Source organism: Bos indicus x Bos taurus, chromosome 9, assembly GCF_003369695.1.
Source record: "Bos indicus x Bos taurus breed Angus x Brahman F1 hybrid chromosome 9, Bos_hybrid_MaternalHap_v2.0, whole genome shotgun sequence".
NCBI classification, from domain to species: Eukaryota; Metazoa; Chordata; class Mammalia; order Artiodactyla; family Bovidae; genus Bos; species Bos indicus x Bos taurus.
In genome coordinates, this window is record NC_040084.1 from 76,146,213 (window position 1) to 76,169,453 (window position 23,241).

Here is a 23,241-nt window from a genome sequence, read left to right on the forward strand (position 1 = left end):
AGAAGAGGAACTGAGGCTGACTCCCCCTCCTCAAATTCTCTGTCAGAACTGATGTTACTCAGAATCAGTATATCCAAAAGGAGTGGAGGAGAGGGAAAAGTCATGAATACTGTCTTTGGACATTTGTACAAGTTTCTATGAAATATTCAAGTGGAGATGTCAGAATTTTGAGATTTTATCTTGAGGAGGGGGTTGGGGTCTGAAAATAGAGCTGAAGAATTGGCAGTGTGCAGCTGAGGATATTTAAAACCAAAAGGTTCTAATTTTTCTGTGAATTATGAGGCAGAGTTATTTGTGTGTGGCTTAGGGTCAGTGGGACATCTGTTGTTGTTCACTCAGTTGTGTCTAATTCTTTGTGGCCCCATGGAATGCAGCACTCCAGGCTTCCCTGTCGTTCACCATCTCCTCAAATTCATATCCATTGAGTTGATGAAGCTATTGCCTTCCGAGGCCCCGATATAGCCACACAGGCTGTGTCCTGCCCGTCTCCAGGGGGCACAGACTTTGATATGTAACACAGAAGTCTGGATAAAAAAAACTTTAGAACATTCCTTAAGAAGATAGGAAATAGATTTATTTGTTTGGGTTTTTTTTTGGGGGGGGGGTACTTTTTATTTTACATTGGGGTATGCATGCTCTGTCGCTTCAGTCATGTCCAACTCTGTCCATGGGATTCTCCAGGCAAGAATACTGGAGCAGGTTGCCATGCCCTCTTCCAGGGGATCTTCCTGCCCCTGGGATCGAGCCCGCATCTCCTGCACTGCAGGCAGATTCTTTACCCACTGAGCCACTTGGGAACCCTAGCCAATTAATAAACAATGTTCTGATAGTTTGATGTGAACAGCAAAGGGACTCAGCCATATACATACATGTATCCATTCTCCCCCACACTCCCCTCGCATCCAGGCTGCCACATAACATTGAACAGAGTTCCATATGCTATACAGTAGGTCCTTGTTGGTTATCCATTCAAAGGGTAGCAGTGTGTACATGTCAAGAAATGAATTTATTTTTAATTCCCACGTGGTTATTTCAACATGAATTTGAACTGCTCTGTGTTTTTATACTGTAAGGTATATTAATCTAACTAGGAGTTGGCAAACTATGGCCCACGGGCCAATCCCATCCACTCAGAGTTTTTATAAATAAAATTTTATTGAAACACAGCCATGGTCATTTGTCTATGGCTGTTTTGTGCTACAGTGACAGAGTTGAGAAGTTGCAACAAAGACAGTGTGATCTGCAAAGCTTAAAACATTTACATGGAAAAGAAGTTTGCCAATCCCTGATCCAACCAGTCCATTCTGAAGGAGATCAGCCCTGGGATTTCTTTGGAAGGAATGATGCTAAAGCTGAAACTCCAGTACTTTGGCCACCTCATGCGAAGACTTGCCTCATTGGAAAAGACTCTGATGCTGGGAGGGATTGGGGGCAGGAGGAGAAGGGGATGACAGAGGATGAGATGGCTGGATGGCATCACTGACTCGATGGACGTGAGTCTGAGTGAACTCTGGGAGTTGGCGATGGACAGGGAGGCCTGGCGTGCTGCGATCCATGGGGTCGCAAAGAGTCAGACACGACTGAGCGACTGAACTGAACTGATCTAAAACATAAGAAGTGGTTTTCTCTTCTTTTTTGAGAAACATGACTCTTTATCTTGTAAACTTCAGTAATGCCTACTAATTATGTCTGTTTACCTGCAGGGAGGCTGCTAGTACTACCACTGTAGACAATTAGAAATAGTTACGGTACTGTGATTTTATTAAAAAGTATAGGAATAGATTCATCATGCAAGAAGAAAAATGGTAATTCTGAATTACTTATTTACCTATAGACTATGGAGGTGTCCTCTACAGATCTGTTACATTTCTAGATAGATACACAAAAATAGATCATTTCAGTTCAATTGTGTAGTCACCACCCCTAAACTGCAGATGTTTCGAATCCTCCCAGAATCTTCATTTATGATCACTGTTTAGTGCTGAGCACTGGCAACAGACAAAGTCCTTCTCTAAAGGGAGAAGGGCCTAGTGCTTCGTCCCAGCCCAGCACATGGCTGGTCTCCAAGATCATCCTGTATCATCAAAGCTTCACAAGTCAGAGCATCAGCAGCAGGCCCAGGAAAGTGAATTACAGTTACAGTGTGCCCAGGTACAAAACACATGCCCTCCAGCCTGAAAGTACTGTGGCAGGATATGGAATTTGAAAAGACCCTGATGCTGGGAAAGATGGAAGGTGGGAGGAGAAGGGACGACAGAGGATGAGATGGTTGGATGGCATCACCGACTCAATGGAGATGAGTCTGAGTAAACTCTGGGAGTTGGTGATGGACAGGGAGGCCTGGGGTGCTGCAGTCCATGGGGTCGCAAAGAGTCGGACACAACTGAGTGACTGAACCGAACTGACTAGTGAAAAGAGGAATTACAGAAGAGAATAATTTCAACAAGGTATGATGTGTACCGTATGACCCCCAACCGTATTTAACGTGTACACATGTAGGGGGAAATTTGACCGAAAGGGCTTTCTCGGGGTTGTACAATGTAGAGTACTTCTTCTTTTCTGTCTTAGTAGGCATTTGGTGAATGAATGCTGTATGACTAAGTAGGTCTTCTGTTAGAAGGGGATGAACAATATTTGTTTCTGTCTCGCCCTGCTGCCCCCAGGGGAGGTGGACTGTAAGGAGATTGGAGACTGTGTCCCAGGACCCGGAGCCGCGTCCCCAGACCTGTGCCTCCCCGCCCTGGACTACCTCCGGCGCTGTTCTCAGGTACCCGGACCCCCAAACCTGCCTCTGAAGTTGCTCACGAAATATGCACAGGTGTCTTTGTGAAGCCCAGGAACAATACTTTCTGCTGTCTCTGAGGAGAGTGGGGCTTAGATTTGGAGTATAAATTTTGGTCCCCACCCCTTCTACAAAGCAGAGAAAGAAAGTCATGAGAATATACTAGAACACACAACTGGGTTTTGAGGTCTCTGAAACTTCTCATTTATACCTCATGAAAGAACTACCATCATCTCTCTGTGTCAGGCTAAGAGGCCATGGGAAATCTTCCTGAGGAGACCAAAACCTGGACAGTAGGCTGCACACAGTGAAGAGAGACATAAAGAAAGTAAGAGAGGGGTTTGCAGTCAGGATCTAGTGAAGAAACCCAGTGAAACATCACTCGCCAATGTGAGCAGTGACCTTCCTTGTGCAGAGTCCAGTTCTTATCCGTGTCACACGCCAGTGGAACAATCTGATGCTCCTCCCCCAAAGCCCTTCCTCCTCGAGGCTTCGGTGACACCCTCTGGCCATAGCTCTTCTCCTGCCTACTCAGGTGTGTCCCCTGGCCGCCTCCTGTCTGTCTGTAACCCCTCCCTTGGCGATGGGGTTGACGGCATTAAGCCCCAGTGCTTCAGAAAGAATGCGCCACCCTGACTTCCTCCTCCATATGCTTCCATAAGGCCCATGTGACCTGACCTGGCCCCCCTACCCCCTCAGCTCTTTCTTTCTCTCTCACTGTGCTCAGCCACGCTCCCTTTCTAGCCCTTAGACATTCCTGACTTGTTAGTGCTCGGGGCCATTGCTGTTCCCTCTGCCTGGAATTTTCTCTCCTCGGATCTCTGTGTGGATGACGCTCCTAATCGTCCAATCTGATCTGAGACATCACCTCCTGAGAGAGACCAGGGCTTAAGTATCTACCTACATTCTGCCTACATCCCCCACCCGTCTGGTCACCCTTTCTAGGAGCCCCCTGTCTAATTTTTCCTATAACCTGTCAGAAATATTATTTGTGAAAGGAGTATGTCTGTAAGACACAAACGGCTAGATTTCTGTCTCGCTCACAGCTGTTTCCCTAATTTCTAAAATAGTACAGGCACAATTCTAATTTGTGAAGTACAGAGTTTCTTGTGAGTTTATCCCAGTGACAGCCGGGGAGTCAGGATGGTAGCAGTGACAGGAATGAAGAGCCCAGGGCAGCCATGAGCTCTGCTTCTCATGCCTTCATCTTGCCCACCCTCCCCTCAGATTCCTCCATCCTCGGGTGCCCCATATTTCCTTGATGTTGAGTCGGGGGAAGGGGGATAAGAGTCTGATAGCTTATTTGCCTACAGACTCTCTTCTCAGTGCTCCCCATAGAACAACTCACCCACAGGCAAAAATTTTTAACATGTTTCATGGTTCCCTTCACAGGTTTATAGGAGTCTATAAAACTCCTATGCCACTGAGATACTGAAAAGGTATCCACAGAATCTTCTTCTAGCTTTGTGTTACCATTGACTCTTATTTTATCTGCTTCACAGGATCAATGCCTCTTGTGAGCTGCCTTATGCTTTCAAATCACAGCCAAGTTTAAAACTTTCCTAGACTGGGAACTTTTCTGGTTTTCTCTCCACCTTTTCTTACCTGTGCATAGTTTTGTTTTGATTTAATAGAGTACAGCTTTTTCCAGTATTTAATTGCAGTTTGGTGTTTTTTTTTTATTTAGTTGTTGGCCAAAATCTACAAAATGCCCTTGAAGCCAATATTCCTTAGTGGGCGACTTGCTAGCTTGCCCCGAAGACTTCAGGAGCAGTCAGCGAGCAGTGAGGATGGAATTGAGTCAGTCTTGTCTGACTTTGATGACGACACTGGTAAGTTAATTGAGCTAAACTGGGTTCTTTGCTATGTTTGTATTCCCAAAAGCTGAAGTCAAGAATTCAGTAGCTCATAGATCATAAATGACCATCCACTTACATTGTTATTATTTATAATTCTAACAGAACAAGCCTACCTAAAGTTTCCATGGACTCTTCAAAAACATTTTACAATCAGGGTCTCCAGGCACCTCACTCCAGTACTCTTGCCTGGAGAGTCCCAGGGACGGGGGAACCTGGTGGGCTGCCGTCTATGGGGTTGCACAGAGTCTGACACGACTGAAGTGACGCAGCAGCTAACCTATCCTTTTTAGATGGATGTGTGTGTGTGTGTGTGTGTATGTTAGTTGCTCAGTCGTGTCTGACTCTGTGATCCCATGGACTGTAGCCCACCAGGCTCCTCTGTCCATGGGATTCTCCAGGAAAGAATACTGCAGTGGGATGCCATTCCCTTCTCCAGGGGATCTTCCTGAGCCAGGGATTGAACCCAGGTCTCCTTCATTGCAGGCAGATTCTTTACTGTCTGAGCCATCACGGAAGCCCCCCTTTTAGATGGCTAACTCCATCTGAAACCAGTGTAGATTTGCAGATTCCACTAAATAAAATTTCTAACTCCAAATTCTCTTGAATTTAGCAAATTGGGTTATGGTTGCATTTGGTGCATTGATACTTAAAATGACTGATAATTGTCTTTAATTCCTTCTAGGAAACACAGTCATTATATAATTACTTCCTATAGGACTATTTGGTTAGAGACTGGGGAAATTAAGCCATTACAGAAGAAAGAATCAGTTTGTGACTGGGTGAAGCTGAAGACTCATTAAAATAATAAGTTTAAAGAATGTTTCAAATTAGTTCCTGTGTAATTTCCTGTGAATTCCAGTTCAAACTAGTAACTGGATAATTTTCCGATTGGTTCACTCTTGTTCACTTTTACTATCTTCTAATACAGATTACTCCGTCCTGTTTCTAGACCTAAAAATGGAAATGATATCCTTCTAGGGATCTAATATCTGGGCATAGGTGTTTCAAACCCTTGTAAAAGGACTTTTGGGAGAAAAAGATTTTTTAATTTACTTTCTGTTTTTAATTCTTCTATTTTTCAGATGCAAATTCATTTATGGGGATGTCTAGAAATTTTCCAGTTTTGCATAGGGATCATTAACAGTGAAACCTTACAATTTCAGACTAGTTGTTAGGAAAATTATAGGAACGATTAAATATCTAATATAGAAAACAAGTAGATGTTGGAAAGTGGCTAGGTGCTGCCTGATAGAGCTTTCACTTAAATGATTAGGTAAGAATTTTTACTTAGCATCTTAAAACTCCAACCCAGAAAATTAAAAGCTTAAGTTGCTTGTCTATAATACAGTCTTTAAAACAGTTGTAAACCATTTGTACAAGTAACAGTGAGCATTCCCTTCCCATTTTTGCAAATTGCTAATCTTTTTTTTATTCTAGGCCGCCCACCCAAGAAAACAGATCAAGTTCAGCCAAGCACCAATCTAAGATTTCCAACAGTATAAATTCATTAAGGGCTTTAAAGTTATATATGTAAAATATCAGAGAAAAGAATAAAAGCTTTAGGTTGGTGTTAAAAATTACTCCTTATCATTGATATGTTTCGATAGTATTCCTGTTTCTGAAGGCAAATAACTGCTTTTCCATTTTCCTATGGAAATTTCAAACACATGTAAAACTAGACAGGATGGTAGAAGGAACCTTCATATACCCATCACCCAACCAATTTGCCAGTTTTCTAAAGTATATCAGTTAATTTTCATAATTCACGTGAGCTCTACATTACATGCTTGTCTGCTCCATCTCTTAAATCCTTGTCAATCTATAGATCTTCCTCTTCAAGTTTATTTGTTGAAGGAGTGAGGTTTTTGTCCTGTAGAGTTTTCCTCTTGGATTTTATTGGTTGCACCGCTTATAGTGATGTTTGACATGTTTTTCTGTCCTCTGCATAACCTATTAATTAGTCTGTCCACCCTGCTTACATTTTGAGGCTCATGAGAATTTTTTATCACCTAGTTTTTTATACTTATTGTCCATGACGTTGGTTTTGCCTCCTATTAACAGGAATATTCAAAATTAGGGAAGTATTTTTTTTAGTGGGAATATTTAAAAACTGGATCTTCTCATAGTTTTCTTTTGCTGAACAATTAGAAGTATTAAAACAAAATGTAGAATGAGCTGTTTTGTATATTCTATTCTAGATACTTCTGTACCTCGACAAACAAAATGTGGTGTGTACATACAATGGGATACAATTCATTAATGAGATTATAATGCATGCTACAACATGGGTGTACCTTGAATACATTATCCTTAGTAAAATAAGCCAGACACAGGTTGCCAGGGGCTGGAGTGAAGGGGAAAATGCAGAGTTATTGTTACCAGTTACTGAAGTAATGAAAAAGTTTTGGAAATTAATGGTAATGATGGTTGCAGTAATACCACTGAATCACACATATTAAAATGGCAACTTTTTGTTTATACATATATCTATAATAAATTTTTAAAGGATTAAGGTGATGGAACTAAAAGGATGCATCATTTGTATCATCAGCTCCTGTGAACAGTATTTCTTTTCCTTTGACTTTGTCAGAAATAGGAAATCAATTTGTCCATATTTATAGGCACTGAAGGCTGCCTTACAGGGTGACGGCTTACATCCCTATAGCTAGGCAGTTTACAGAAGCCTTTTACATATAGTGTTCACCGTGATCTTGTGATGATTATGTGTTGCTCGGCTGAATTTCACAGAGGTCTGCTTTTGGCTTCCAGGTCTGATCGAAGTTTGGATCATCCTCTTGGAGCAGCTCACAGCAGCTGTGTCCAACTGTCCACGTCAGCACCAACCCCCCACTCTGGATTTGCTCTTTGAGCTGTTGAGAGAGGTTACCAAAACACCTGGTAAGTATTTTTATGTCTGTCTTTTCAGGGCATTTTTATACCTACAGCTCTTTCCAGCAAGGTATTTCTGTGTCTGTTTCACTGCTGTAACGCTAGGCAGCATAACAGATGCTCAATACATATATTTTTAATGGCTGCGACTCAGTGACTTAAGACATGTCCTTGTACTATTTATGGGTTTCCCACCAGGTCATTTCTAAATAATGGGTGGTGGCCAGTTAGTTGAATGTGTTGAACCCCACAGTATTTAGGCCAAAGCTCTGGTATCAGTGTCCCCTTAAGCCAGCTGGCTTTCTCTGTTCCATGGTTCCAGCCTTCCTCTTTGGCTGGGTCACACATGCTCTTAGCCCCAGAGCCATCAGTAGGCCCACCAGGTCTACCACTGATATGAACCAGCCACTCAAATGTATATATAATATAGAGAGCAATATCTTAATTGTATAAGGGGAATTGATGATTAGATTTAGGGAAAGACATCTAGTGATTACCCTGATAATACAGGGGGAAAGTGGCCCTTGGGAATTTATTTCTTGTAATGAGTTAGTTAGGGCTTAGCATGCACATTGAATCAGCCAAATTTTCCCAAGATCAAAGAAATCTTTTATAGAAATTTTAGTTTTCACTGATAAAACTATAAATGAAACCACCAGTTTAATTCCATAGTGATAAGAGGAGCTTTGTATTCAACATAAATTGATGATAACTTGATAATTGATACTATTTTAAGGTCCATAACAAAGTTCATATCAGAATTATTTTTAGGAAAACCGTTATCACTACTCTTATGCATTAAAAAGTTAAAGATTTTCTATCTAAGAATAAGCAGATATTTTATAGAATGAATTATATGCCATTATTTGAAATCTATTTTATTGGTCAGTGCCATTTTCTTCTAAGTGTGGGTGAAGTAGCCCAATAATTCTACTTCTAGAAATCTATTAAAGGAAATTGATAGTAATGAAGATAAAAATCTATACATAATGAAAATAGCTCAAGCATCTTGAATACCAAAATAATTATGAACAACATAAATGGGTTAAGTATATTATGGTAAAAGCATGTAATATTCTATAAGCATTAAATTGAATATTTGTGAATAGTATTTAATGACATGAATATTTATAAGGCACTATATTAAAATATATATATAGTGTGTAGCACAATCTCAACTTTATGTGAAGCATTTATAAATACAGATACCCAAACATATGTACATTCGAAAAGTACTAGAAGGAAACACATCAAAATATTTTCTTCCTTTGTATTCTCATGTTTTCTGTATTTATGATAAAAAGCATACCTTGCTTTTGTAATCAGAATTTTAAAAATCTATCAACATTTCCACAAAGATTCTTACTGCATTGTTCATAAAGCAAAATACAGAAACCTCTTAAATGTCCATTAGTAAGGGAATGGATAAGTAAACTAATGTACATACAGTTTGAGTAATTTGGAACAGAATGTAGTAATAAAAATGAGGAATATCTAAATTTGCTGACAAAGAGTGATCTCTAACACATACTTTAAGGGCAAAATAATAATACAGACCAAGGTTTACAATATCCCATTTATAAAAAGTAATAAAACTATATTCCTCTTTTCATATAAATATATGTACTTACAGTTTAAAGGGTACAAACCCTATGCATGTGTGTATTATATGTTTATGTCTGGGGACTAAGGAATTGATCAAGTGATGCTTTAGCTTCATCAGCATTATTTGAATTTGTAGTGAGTATATTTGTGTATTTCTTGTGTAATTAAAATCATGCAGAAACAAGAAAAATGTCACCAAAGACCATATATTCCCCAGTCAGTGGTAAATTCCCTGATCCTTCTCAGACAATGGAGAGCTCCTTCAAAAGAGATAGGCAGGGCCATGAGATGGCAGAGAGCTTCCCTTTTATTGCAGGAGAGGTGCTAAGGTCACAATTCTGACACTGGCTTTGCTTTTTCAGGACCAGGGTTTGGCATCTATGCAGTTGTTCACCTTCTCCTTCCTGTGATGTCTCTTTGGCTTCGCCGTAGCCATAAAGACCATTCTTACTGGGACATTGCCTCGGCTAACTTCAAGCATGCCATTGGTCTGTCCTGTGAGCTGGTGGTGGAGCACATTCAGAGCTTTATCCACTCAGGTATCTGTGGTACCAGAGCAGCTCATACTGAGTCGTCGTTTAGTAGACAGCATCGTTGTCTAAAAGTGCCTAGTAAAGACCAGTGTGTGATTTTAGTCCTGGAAATTATTAAGATAGAATTACATGGTCATTGCCAGCCTTATGCAGGAAACATGAAACACAGGTTCAAACCCTGGATCAGGAAGATCCCCTGGAGGAAGGCATGGCAATCCACTCCAGTATTCTTGCCTGTCCTCCTCGGTCAGAGGAGCTGAGCAGTTTATAGTCCGTGGGGTCACAAAGCGTTGGATACAACTTAGCACGCACGCAAAAGATAAAACACCTAATAAGGTCTAGGATATCTATGCATTAGGAGAGGGAAGGCAAGTTCAAGTATTGCTATGTAAGAAATTGAAATATCTGTATAGCCTGGGGGTAAGGGAAGGATATATCCCATTATCCTGTTGCATCTGGGGAGTGGTTTTAGGAAAGGCTCAAATTATGGGCAGGAAGTTACTTAACAGGTAAGGGGTGAAGAGAGAGGTCTTAATGTCTGTGGCACTTTGGAAAAGATTTGGAAGTGTGGGGTGGATGATATGTCAACGTCAGCAGATGGAGAGGGAGCTAGAGGCAGGAGAAATCTGTCAGCTGTTGTACCAATGGAGTAATATTTGGGAAATATGGATTCTTGTTCATGATTCTTGCTGTGGAAACAGGAGAAATCTTGCTGCTCACCCTAGAGGTTATAGGGGAAAGGTGTTGTACAGAAGTATAAAGGAAGAGGTGAGATTAGAGAAACTCATGAGGACTTGACCCCAAAGGAGGGTCAGAAAGCAAAGATAAGAAATGGGGTCTCTACTAAGCACAAAACACACCGACTGAAAAAGAAGAGAAACACATGTAGCCACTAACCACATCCCTAGGGGTAGTGTTTCTGTCCAGGTCAGGTCTTTGTCCAGCTCAGGATCCTTGCAGATTCTACCGAGAATTGGTTGTATTGCATCGCAAAGACTTTGTGGAAAACAGAATGTGATTTTGGAAGGTCTTATTCTTCTTTAGTCTGGGGACAGTATGCAGACTGAAGCCAAACTGAAAAGGTTCAAGAAGTGGTAGTTAATACAAGATGTTTTGTTTACTAAGAGCATTTAATTAAATATATTAATAATTCAACTAGCAGCAGTAAGGAATATTTTATCTTTCCCTTTAAGAATTAACCTATTTTACTAGTTAGTATTCAATCTGTATAATAGTATATGTTCTATTCTGCTTAAGTAGATGAATTATATACTTTGAAAAGTCAGCCTCATGCATTTCATCTTGATATATCCAGAAATGGATGGAACAAGCCAAGATTAGATAAAAATCCAAGAAAATTTGTGTTGTAATGGCCATTTTTCTCATTGTTCTATTTTCTTTATATTTCTGCATGTTTTCACACTCAGCCTTCCCTCTTTCGCCATTCAGCCCATTCCTTTGCAGTACCATTGAAAGCAGTCTCACTTTGATTTCCCTGTAGACATCAGGTATGAGAGCATGATCAACACCATGCTGAAGGACCTCTTTGAGCTACTGGTAGCGTGTGTAGCCAAGCCCACAGAAACCATCTCCCGAGTAGGCTGCTCCTGTATTAGGTGAGAAAAAGGTTTCCTGACTCTCTACAGTTTTTATTATGAAGTCCAGGAAAATTAAATTCTTTTGTGGTAGCAATCTACTTTTTATAAATAAAAATGACTATGCTACTAATTCTTCATTTCATTCAATTGGCAAATATATACTGTGGAAGTCATTAAACAGGGTGCTCTACTGCCCAGAAAGTGACGTGACCAAGATACCTACCCTTCGGGAGCATATAACGTGTTCTAAAGGACAGAACAGGCAGAGTCATGGGGAGAGTGATAACGGTGAGGGGGAACTAGAAAGGCAATGGAAGGACAAGAAGCATGGGGAGCAGGGCGGTTGGCAGGAGCTTTGGTAATGATACTTGGTCAGCGCTCCCAAGGTGGGCAAGCTTCTGATAGGTGGTGACTTTGTAAGCAGAGGAATAGCATGAACAATTACATAGAGATAAGAATTACAAGTGACAAGGGGGTTTTGTTTCACTATGTGTAGAGGAGCAGTGGAAAACGGGGCTAGAATGGGAAAATTTGTATAGAATATATATATATAGTCTTGCATGAGAACCTAAAGTTTAAACATTGGCCTGTTTGTAATGGGGGCCCATTTTTATATCCAGTGGGTTAGGAAATAGTGGGAGCCCAAAACCCAAAGATAAAAAATAGCAAGTCTTAGGGAAACTGCAGACTAAATCTAGGCACTCGCTGGGAAGGGCCTACCTTTTGTGACATTAAAACGTCTGAATGCAAGACTTGTCCCTCCTGGCAGGTACGTCCTCGTGACAGCGGGCCCCGTGTTCACGGAGGAGATGTGGAGGCTGGCCTGCTGTGCCCTGCAGGACGCCTTCTCGGCCACACTCAAGCCGGTGAAGGTGAGCCACTCAGAGGCGAGAGCAGGGCGCCTGCCTCCTAGCAGGCGGTCTCACTCGGTGAGAACAAAGTAGCCATGTCAGTTCTTTGTCCCAGACTCTGTGGCAGTGTCAGATCCATGACCGGGCCTGGAGCTGTGTGCACCCAGCAAACGACCACTGTGTTGCTCCCTAGGACCTGCTGGGCTGCTTCCACAGTGGCACCGAGAGCTTCAGCGGCGAAGGCTGCCAGGTGAGGGTAGCCGCCCCGTCCTCCTCCCCGAGTGCCGAGGCCGAGTACTGGCGCATCCGAGCCATGGCTCAGCAGGTAAGGGCGGGGGCTTTTGATCTCAGGGGCTCAGGAAGCTTGAGATGCTGTTGGAGGTCCTTCTCAAAGGCTGTGCATCACCAAACTGCCTTTCTTTCCCTTGGGGACATAAACGTCCCGGCTCTGACCAGTGCTGATCTTTACTAGAAACAACTTGAACCCAATCACCAGCATTAAGGTCCTCTCACCATCTCGAGCTTGTTACATCCTCCAGCGTCCTGATCACATGGGGTCCTTTTCCACCTGGACTCTGCACTCCATATATAATTTGCTTGCCCTGCTTATAAATATTTACTGCAATATTGTTGTTAATCCTTGACTATGAGTGCTTAAGTTAGGATGGCAAACTTGTTTGTGTTTTCCTGTATCTCCCATAAGGAGCATAGAGCTTAATAAATTTGAGTTGAATGTTAACAACTCAGTAAAATTAAAATGTATTTGTCCATGCAGGAATCACCATGTACCAGTGACTTCTTCTTCCTAACACATGGCAGAATTCATAAATATTGGTTGTAAGCCAAGCCAGGAGCAGAGAACATATTCTGTATATTTTTCTTGGCAGTCCTGGAACAGGGCAGATAGAAGGCACTTATTAAATGTTTGTTGGGTCAATGAATCACAGAAGGCCTTAGCTTTATCGTGGGCCACAGATATGCACTCAAAAACTTAAGTGACCTGTCAATCTGCCTCTAAGAAACCCCACATGGGGCTTTCATCAATAGTGTACCTTAATTCATGTATATTCATAACAGGTCTATTCATAATAGAGGAAGAACAAAAATGGGCTAAATTCTATCATGAATTAGCAACAGACATATTTGAATTGTGTTTTCCTATGCAGAAGATAATTTACATATACAAGTGTTTAAAATATTAAGCAGTTTTTATAAATGCATATGCACTAGGAAAATGAAGTGCGTTGGGGTTTATCTTCAAAAGTTCCCTTTCTCTACAAAATCTATTTAACTTCTTAAGAGAATCTCCCCTCAGCACACTGATAACCCAGGATGCCCTATCAATCAATGTAAAGAACTCAGTCATGTTCACATTGTCAGTGGAGAAGTCTCTTGTCAAGTCTGTCTGCTCCTCAGCTCAGCACGTGGGACTAGAACCTCCCGCCTTCAGTTTCCCTTTCATCTGCTGAGCACATCCCTCCGCTCAGCAGTGAGTCTGACCAGGAACCATAGGGGAAGGCAAGAGTGTGGGCCTCCAGAGGGGTGGTTTCTCCAAGTAGGAAACTATCCTGGCTGGCTATATGCAGAATTTTTCCATGTGCCTCCAATGGTCTTTTCAACCACATCCTACCACATAGCGAGAAAATGGAATCCTGTTCTGAAATAGATTATTAATGGAGAAAAACAGCTAATGAATCTTTCATTTCCTAATATGTCTTTCTTCTTCTGGCATAAACCTTCCTTCCATATTCACTCTTCTTCTGCTGCTGCTAAGTCACTTCAGTCATGTCCGACTCTGTGTGACCCCATAGACAGCAGCCCACCAGGCTCCCCCATCCCTGGGATTCGCCAGGCAAGAACACTGGAGTGGGTTGCCATTTCCTTCTCCAATGCATGAAAGTGAAAAGTGAAAGTGAAGAAGCTCAGTCGTGTCTGACCCTCAGCAACCCCATGGACTGCAGCCCTCCAGGCTCTTCCATCCATGGGATTTTCCAGGCAGGAGTACCCAATATTCAATTATGATAATTTAACGAAATTTGGGGCTTCCCTCATATCTCAGTTGGTAAAGAATCTGCCTGCAATGCAGGAGACCTGGGTTTGATTCCTGGGTCCAGAAGATCCCCTGGAGAAGGAAACGGCAACCCACTCCAGTATTCTTGCCTGGGATATCCCATGGACAGAGGAGCCTGGCTGGCTACAGTCCATGGGTTAGCAAGAGTCGGACATGACTTAGCGACTAAACCACCACCAACAAAATTTGAAGAGAAAGTTCTTTAAAAACACTCATTTTCAAAGGTAAGTTGTGAAAGTGAATTAAATAACATCAAATGAAATCATTTAGATCAGAATCCAAGCAGTGGTTACTATTTTCTAAGTCACTTCTCCCAGTATCTAATAGAGTAACATGGCCACATCGCTGTCCTGAAAGGAGAGGTCCCAATTAATTTCCCATTCCTGCATAGGATAGATGTACCAAACAGACCTCTAAACCAGAGAAGATCTCTTGCAAACATAGCCCCTTTTTATTTACTCTTAATATTAAATGTCAGTCCTTGCTGTTTGGAACGTAATGACTTGTCATGTGGTAGAAGCAGTAGTGTTATTACTATTAGTGCCAGCAGCTAACATTTATGGAATATTTACTTTTCTAGTGTTCTGCGTGTGTTAATACACTTATTAATTCATTTAATTCAACAAACATACCAAGTAGGAAACCATCACTGACCTCATTTTAGAGGTGAGAAAATGAGGACGCCTCTGGCCGAGGAACATCCATCCAGCTGATCCCTGGTAGAGGCAGGTCAAGGATGGTGGCACTCTGAACTGTACCTTTCTCTACCTGTGCAGGTATTTATGTTGGATACCCAGTGCTCACCAAAGACTCCAAACAACTTCGATCATGCTCAGTCCTGTCAGCTCATTATTGAACTGCCTCCTGATGAGAAGCCAAATGGACATACCAAGAAAAGGTAAGCAGCTAAACTTCAACAGGGAGAGCACATACCAACAGGAAAGGTCATTTATTCCCAGCTCTTGTTCATTGTAATTCAGTCTTCAGCCGAGAATGCTGAAAACAACTGGGGAATCACTTAGCAAAGGTTTTCATACAAAACTGTTAATTTCCCACATTTCACATGTCTTAGCTTGCTAGGACTGCCATAACAAAGTACTGGGTGGCTTAAACAATAGAAATTTAATTTCTCACAGTTCTGGTCTCTTTGGAGGCCTTCCTCCTTGACTTCGAGATGAATGCCTGTTCCCTGTGCCTTCCCGTGGTCTCCCCTCTGTGTCTATGTCCAGATTTCCTCTTCCTATAAGGACACCAGTCATTTGATTAGGGTCCATACTAATGCCCTCAGTTTAACCTAATTGCTTCTTTAAAGATCCTTTTTCCGAGTACATATTCTGTGACGTTAGGACTTCTGTGAATTTGGGGAGGATACAACTCAATGTATCTATAGCATCGTACATATTATAATCCTTTTTTTCTTCCTGCTTTTTGTGGCTTTTTTTTTTAATAATCCTTTTTTAAAAAGTAATTTGAGGCCTGATCCATACTATTTCAGTGAGATATTTTCTCATGAGCAGTAAAGTTGTTAGGATAGAGAAAGATTTGTGTGTGCCACAAGAAACTTGCCTTTTTAAATACCGTCATATTGCCTAAAAATGATTGTTCCTAGAGTTTAGAATGAAGCCAATGACTGAAAGTTTCCATTTTTAAACTTCTGACACACTAATCCACCTGTGCATGAGGAAACATTCAGGGAGACTGCGGAGCAGCAGACAAATCCAGGTCTGGCCAAGTGCAGTACCTGTGTCCTTTCCCATTTAAGGGAAAGAGTGTGATTTTTTCAAAAGTTACAGCAGTTAATATACCAGTTTGATTAATACACCTAATTTGGGTAAAATTTCTAGGTACTGATTTTTTAGTCAAGCATATATGGTACATACAAAAGACTATGTGGAAGGTTCATAAGTTATAGACCATGAATAAAAATGAGATAACTAATGAACCTGCCACTGAACTTTACCAATATCCCATGTGCTCCTCCCGATCCTACCTGCTTCCCTCCACTGCAGGTCACTGTTCTACGTACCAATGGCTGTACACTCCTTTCCACATCTTTAGGCTTTGATCTACTTTTAAATTTTAGTTCTTTATTTATATTTCTAGTCCCTTCAGCCAATTATTCCTGCTAAAATAATTTTTGAAGTAAAAGGAGAAAAAGGAATAAGCTGAATTCACATTACAAATAAAACATAGAAAAAAACAGGATCACCTAGTATTGCTGTGTTATTGGTTTAAAGGCTTTAACAGGTTAAGATTTAATAGACAATTACCCCCTCAATGAAGTTTCAGCAAAACAGGAAAAGTGTATTAAATTCTTTAGTAGAGACCACTATGCCTAAAAACATTCTCTAAAATTCTTTGAATGCTTTGCATTGTTGGACTGGACTCACTCACAGGGGCAATTCTTAGCATAGAAGGTAGTAAACAATGAGTTAGATGTAAGAAAAAAACAATGAGTTAGATGTAAGAAAAGTTTGTGTATCTGATGGTTAGGTGCCTCCTAAGAGGTCCAAATCGAAATCACCCATGGGAGGAAAAAAAATAGATAACTAAAACCAGATTGTAGCATTTAAGAGAAATTTGGGTTTCATTTTTAAGTCATTTTGACATTGACAACCCCATGACATTTAAATAAGCCCCATAATCTTAATTTGAGCTTGATGATGTACTTTTAACTGTGAATCTGTTTATCTCTGCTACTGATATTAGCATGTTTTAAGTCAGCCACTTGTTAAGCAGTTCACTCCAAATTACCCTGTCTGGAGGCTGGCTTGCCTGTACACCTTGCATCAGAAGCAGGAAGGGAAGGTGTAAGTTTCTCCACTTCAAGGTTCCCCTCATAAAGGGTGTGCTGGATAAAAATTACCTGTTGATTTTTGTTTGCTCCAGATCTGTCTTGTCTCCTGTCAGCATAGATGATGAAGAAGAGTTGCAGATCTATAAAGAGTTATTTCACTGTTTCAATACTTTTCTGAAAGTTTGATCTCTTCAGTATTACTGCTTCTTCCCCATGGCTTTCTTATTGCTGCATTATGTGGCTTAAACCTAAGGGGGATTCTCTGTCCTTTTTAACATGTTCAGTTAGAAATTTATCTCTCAAAGCATCAAAGGAAATACCTTGGTTGACAGGATGCTTTGACAGGGCTTTGATCAACTCTCTCTTTAGGCATTTGCTGGTAAAGGGCTTTGCATTTCTCAGGTAATAGGCAATATTTCCTAAGCTAGGCTGCTTATACCTTCAGAAGTCACACACACACACACACTCCCTGGGTATGCGTCTTACTTCAGGAGTCCAGGCTGCCAGTGGAAAGAGGCTGAGGTGTGAGAGCCATTGCTCCTGGAGACTATTTCCTCTGGGTGCCTACACTCGGCACTAACCTGGTTTTTCTTATTTTGTTTGAGTGTCTCTCTCACCATATACTTGCCCTGAAACAAGAAGATGAATAAGGCACTGCCTTGTCCCTTGAAGATTTATGGGGCAGTGGGGAGGCCAGATAAGTGACAGGATTTCCCTTCTTAGGGTCCTATAGTTGCAGACCTGAAGCAGTAGACCAAACTGGTGGCTTTCACAGCTGCTGCTTCAGAAGAGTACGTATTCAGGTCTCCTGATAACACCCCAGAAGTTACTTCTGTGGCAGGGACATTGAGAGGGATTGGGGAATTATTTTTTAATTGGTTCAGAGTTTGTTTGGGATGATGAAAAATGATGTAGAAATAGATAGTGGTGATGATTACCCAACATTGTGTCTGTACTTAATGCCCATGAATTGAACTTTTAAAAATAGTTAAAATAGTAACTTTAGGTTATATACATTTTGCCACAAAAAAAGTTGCTTAAGTAAGTGATTTGTTACAAGGGGTTATGTGAGTTCTTTGAACTTATTCCATTTTTGCTGAAAGTACAGTGTTGTCTCTGAGATACCACTATGCAAAGGGCAAAGTCAGCCTTTCAAAAATGCATGGGAGGGTTTTTTTTTTCCTTCTTTGCTAGTTAAAATATTTTTCCTGCTAGTTATAAAAGTAAATTCATGGTCTAAAAAAATGGCACAAATGAACTTATTTACAAAACAGGAAGAGTCACAGATGTAGAAAGCAAACTTATGGTTACGGGGGAGGTATACATGGGGAGATTGGTATTAACATGTACACACTCCTGTATAGCACAAGTCTACTCAATACTCTAATTACCTATGTGGAAAAAGAATACTTAAATCCGCTTTTTTAGATATGTATAACTGATGCACTTGGCTATACACCTGAAACCAACACAACACTGTAAATCAATTGTACTCCAATAAAACTGTAAAAAGAATAAAGCAAAAAATATGAACAGATTTATAGTATGAATGAGTTATAATTTTGTCTTTATCCAGTTATGAGAATTAGTTTGCAACATGATCTAAGCTATTTTCATGAAATTCTAAGAGCAATGAAAAGAATGAGAAACCATAAACCCAAAGCCACACTGATGAATTCAAATATTTTCTTAGTACAGGAATCCAACCAAACAAAAGGGGCTGAATCACCAAGTATTTGAGCATTCACTTGTAATGTCGCTTTATCAGGTCTTTACACTGATTAGGAAATTTTCATGACTGGTGAGTTGCGTCTGCTTTTCAACCAGGAGATCTGGTCCAATGTCTAGAGAGTATTCACTTTCTCCCACTTCCCCCAAGTGCACATCCAAGGCCCACAGAGTTCCACGTCATTGCTGACAGAAAAGGATGCAAGGAAGGAATTAGCCTGTTCTGAGTGAATGCTTTCTCTTCTAGGTTTGCTTTAGAATGCTGAAAATTATCAATTTCTTTCTTTGAAAATGTTAGCCCTATAATACCTCTAAAGTTAAACCTTTTCAATGTTTGGATCTCTTCTATCACACACTGGAAGAAATAAAACTTTTATACATACGCATCTAAAGCATGAACATTTTTGGTCCTGGAAAACTGGTTTGGTGCCTACAAACCAACTTCAATACGATTCTAGAACTTTGAGTTTGAAGATGGCAGAGCAGAAGGACGTGAGCTCACCTCTTCTTCCAGAAACCCAAATCACAACTAACTGCTGAATAACCATGGACAAAAAAAACAGCCTGCCAAGAAAGATACCCTGTGTCCAAAGACAAATAAGCCACAGGAAGACAGTAGGAGGGGCACAATCGTGATAAAATCAAATCCCATATACACCAGGTGGGCGACCCACAAACTGGAATGGAAAACAGTTATACCACAGAAGTTCTCCCACAGGAGTAAAAGTTCTGAGCCCCACATCAGGCCCCCCAGCTTGGGGGTCTGGCAACAGGAAGATGAGCTAATGAGGCCCCAGAGATTGTGGCCTTGAAAACAAGTGGGATTTGATTGCAGGAGTTCCACAGACTAAGGAAAACAGAAACTCCACTCTCAGAGGGTACACACAGGGCCTCAAGTGGATAGCAACCAGAGGAAAAAAGCAATGACCTCATTCTCTTATGAGATCAAGCCACACTTACCTGCAAGTATTGGAGCGTCTCCTGTGAAGGCAGTCAAGGGGCAGGTGTGGCTCGATGTGAACACTTATGGCAGTCATTCTGCGGGAGTACTTGTTGGTGTGAGCCCTCAAGGAAGACTCCAGCTTAGCAACAAATGCTGAAGGAACTTCTGTAGGCAGAAAAGGCCACAACTAGAAATAAGAAAATTATGAAAGGAAAAGCTCAATGGTAAAGGCAAACATGCAATAAAGGTAGGAAATCATCCACACACAAATATGGTATCGAAGTTAGCAGTCATGAGAACAGGAGAGCACAAATGCAAGATAACTGGAAATGCATTCAGAATTAAAACACCAGCAGGGACTTCCCTGATGAATCTGCCTGCCAGTGTAGGGGGCACAGGTTCGATCCCTGGTGTGGGAAGATTCCACATGCCTCGGAGATACTGGACTCATGTTCCACAACTAAGCCTGTGCACCTAGATCCTGTGCTCTGCAACAAGAGAAGCCACCTCAGTGAGAAGCCCATGCACTGAGACTAGAGAGTAGCCGTAGACCACTGAAACTAGAGAAGGCCTGCACAAAGCAAGAAAGACCCAGTATGGAAGTAAATAAATTAACATTAAAAAAACAGCAATTTAAAACAATCCTATTTATGTATAGACTGTTACAGTATCAAAACCTCATGATAACTGCAAACCAAAAATCTACAGTGGATACACACACAAAAAAGTAAAAGGAATCCAAACACAATACTAAATTGAATGATCAAATCACGAGAGGACAAAAGAGGAAAGGAAGAAAAAAGATCTATAAAAACAAATCCAAAACAATTAATGAAATGGCACTAAAAACATACACATGGTGAGTGCTAAGTTGCTTCAGTCGTGTCCGACTGTGTGTGACCCAATGGACTGTAGCCTGCCAGGCTCCTCTGTCCATAGGATTCTCCAGGCAAGAATACTGGAATGGGTTGCCATGCCCTCCTCCAGAGGATCTCTCCAACCCAGGGACCAAACCCACGTCTCCTGCATCACAGGAGGATTCTTTACCGCTGAGCCACTGGGAAGCCTCAGAACATACATATACGTTAAATGTTCCAACCAAAAGACATAGTCTGGTTGAATGGATACAAAAACAAGGCTTGTACACATGCTGTCTACAAGAGACCCATTTCAGATCTAGGGACACATACAGACTGAAAGAGAGAGAATAGAATAAGGTATTCCACGCAGATGGAAGTCAAAAGAAAGCTGGAGTAGCAATATTCATATCAAACAAAATACTTTAAGGACTATGACAAGAGACAAATAAGGATGCTACATAATGATCAGCAGATTGATGAAGATCTAAAAACTGTAAATATATATTCACCCAACACAGGAGCTGTACAACACACTATCATGTCCTGACTTTGTACTTTGAGAGGCTATCCCTGAACAAAATAAAATCATGCTTTTGGAGAAAAAAATACTGTGGAATCTTGCAATTAGCTATTTCTTGGAATTCCCTAGATAAGTAGCATAATAGAGGTTGTAAGCTCTTAAGCCTATCTTAGTGAAATAAAGACTTCATTCATAGAAAGGCAAGGAAAAGTGAAACTGAGGAAAAGAAATGAACTCAAAGGTCCAAGCATAATGTTAATTATAATTTTTCTATTAAAAATTCCTCAGCCAATACTTTAAAAATAATAAAAGCCTTGGGTTTAAGGAAAAATGCCAAAGGGTAGGCTAAAGGCCAATTAGTGTTTTGTTGCCCTTAGTTGCTCAGTCATGTCCAACTCTGCCACCCCATGGACTAGCCCACCTGTCTATGGAATTCTCCAGCCAAGAATACTGGAATGGGTTACCATTTTCTCCTTCAGGGGTTCTTCTGGACCCAGGGATCAAACCCACGTCTCTTGCATCTCCTGAATTGGCAGGCAGATTCTTTACCACTGGTGCCACCTGGGAAGCCTAAAATTAATATAACTCAACAGAAACTGTTGTTTTCTTGATTTGTTTACTACTCATAACTACAAAAGAAAACAGGTTATATACTGTAATTGTGCCTATGTTAAAAAGTTTTTATAAAATCGCTCTATTTCCCAAGGCTTGTTGACAACTGTTAACTCAGTATCATAACATTAATTCTATAGCTCCTAGAATTTTTTTGGTCAGGAATTCCATTATTTATGATTTGTCATCCTGTAATGTCATCCAAAAAATTTGTCCTTTTTGAAGAAAGACATTAAAATACAAGTAGTTTGTCATTTTGTCTAGTCATTCTGGTTTTGCTTTAAGGTAACTCATATAAGGCAGCAGGCTTTTAACCAATACTTTTTTTTTTTCTTTCATTTGAAGTGTTTCTTTCAGGGAAATTGTGGTGAGTTTACTATCCCATCAAGTATTACTCCAGAACTTATATGATATCTTATTAGAAGAGTTTGTCAAAGGCCCCTCTCCTGGGGAGGAGAAGATCCAAGGGCCAGAAACCAAGCTGGCTGGCTTCCTCAGATACATCTCCATGCAGAACCTGGCCGTCATCTTTGACCTTCTGCTGGACTCCTACAGGACGGCCAGAGAGTTTGACACCAGCCCAGGGCTGAAGTGCCTGCTGAAGAAAGTGTCTGGCATAGGGGGCGCTGCCAACCTCTACCGCCAGTCTGCCATGAGTTTCAACATTTATTTCCACGCACTGGTCTGTGCTGTTCTTAGCAACCAAGAAACCATCACTGCTGACCAAGTGAAGAAGGTCCTTTTTGAGGACGATGAGAGGAGCACAGATTCGTCCCAGCAGTGTTCATCAGAAGATGAAGACATTTTTGAGGAGACTGCCCAGGTGAGCCCCCCAAGAGGCAAAGAAAAGAGGCAGTGGAGGGCTCGGATGCCCTCGCTCAGCGTCCAGCCCGTCAGCAACGCGGACTGGGTGTGGCTGGTCAAGAGGCTTCACAAGCTGTGCATGGAGCTGTGTAACAACTACATCCAGATGCACCTGGACCTGGAAAACAGTATGGAGGAGGCCCCAATCTTCAAGAGTGACCCTTTCTTCATCCTTCCCTCCTTCCAGTCGGAGTCCTCCACCCCTTCCACCGGGGGCTTCTCAGGGAAAGACACGCCTTCCGAGGATGACCGCAGTCAGACCCGGGATCATGCGGGCGAGCCTCTGAGCCTGAGGGGGACCAGCGGGGAGCTGCTGCTGCTGCCCCCGAGCCCCAAGGTGGAGAAGAAGGATCCCAGCCGCAAGAAGGAGTGGTGGGAGAACGCGGGCAACAAAATCTATACCATGGCAGCCGACAAGACCATCTCAAAGCTGATGACCGAGTACAAGAGGAGGAAACAGCAGCACAACCTGCCTGTCTTCCCCAAAGAGATCAAGGTGGAGAAGAAGGGAGAGGTGCTGGGCGCCAGGGGCCAAGGCTCCCCACTGCTCCAGCGACCCCAGCACCTGATGGACCAGGGGCAGATGCGGCACTCTTTCAGCGCCGGCCCTGAGCTGCTGCGCCAGGAGAAGAGGCCCCGCTCCGGCTCCACCGGCAGCTCCCGGAGTGTCTCCGCGAGGGACGCAGAAGCCCAGATCCAGGTGGGTCCCCGCTCACCAGAGGATGCAAA

The 23,241-nt window shown here is 41.7% G+C and overlaps 1 protein-coding gene across 2 annotated transcripts in view; it reads left to right on the forward strand.

Moving 5' to 3' along the window:
• ARFGEF3 (ARFGEF family member 3) overlaps window positions 1-23,241 on the forward strand; it is a 173,317-nt gene that overhangs the window by 140,684 nt on the left and 9,392 nt on the right. For both annotated transcript variants that reach the window (XM_027551679.1, XM_027551680.1), the window contains 9 exons: window positions 2,664-2,767; window positions 4,470-4,614; window positions 7,411-7,539; window positions 9,498-9,674; window positions 11,170-11,284; window positions 12,036-12,138; window positions 12,311-12,442; window positions 14,965-15,086; window positions 21,994-23,212. In XM_027551679.1, the coding sequence (XP_027407480.1) occupies window positions 2,664-2,767; window positions 4,470-4,614; window positions 7,411-7,539; window positions 9,498-9,674; window positions 11,170-11,284; window positions 12,036-12,138; window positions 12,311-12,442; window positions 14,965-15,086; window positions 21,994-23,212 (2,246 nt within the window). The remainder of the gene's footprint in view (window positions 1-2,663; window positions 2,768-4,469; window positions 4,615-7,410; window positions 7,540-9,497; window positions 9,675-11,169; window positions 11,285-12,035; window positions 12,139-12,310; window positions 12,443-14,964; window positions 15,087-21,993; window positions 23,213-23,241) is intronic.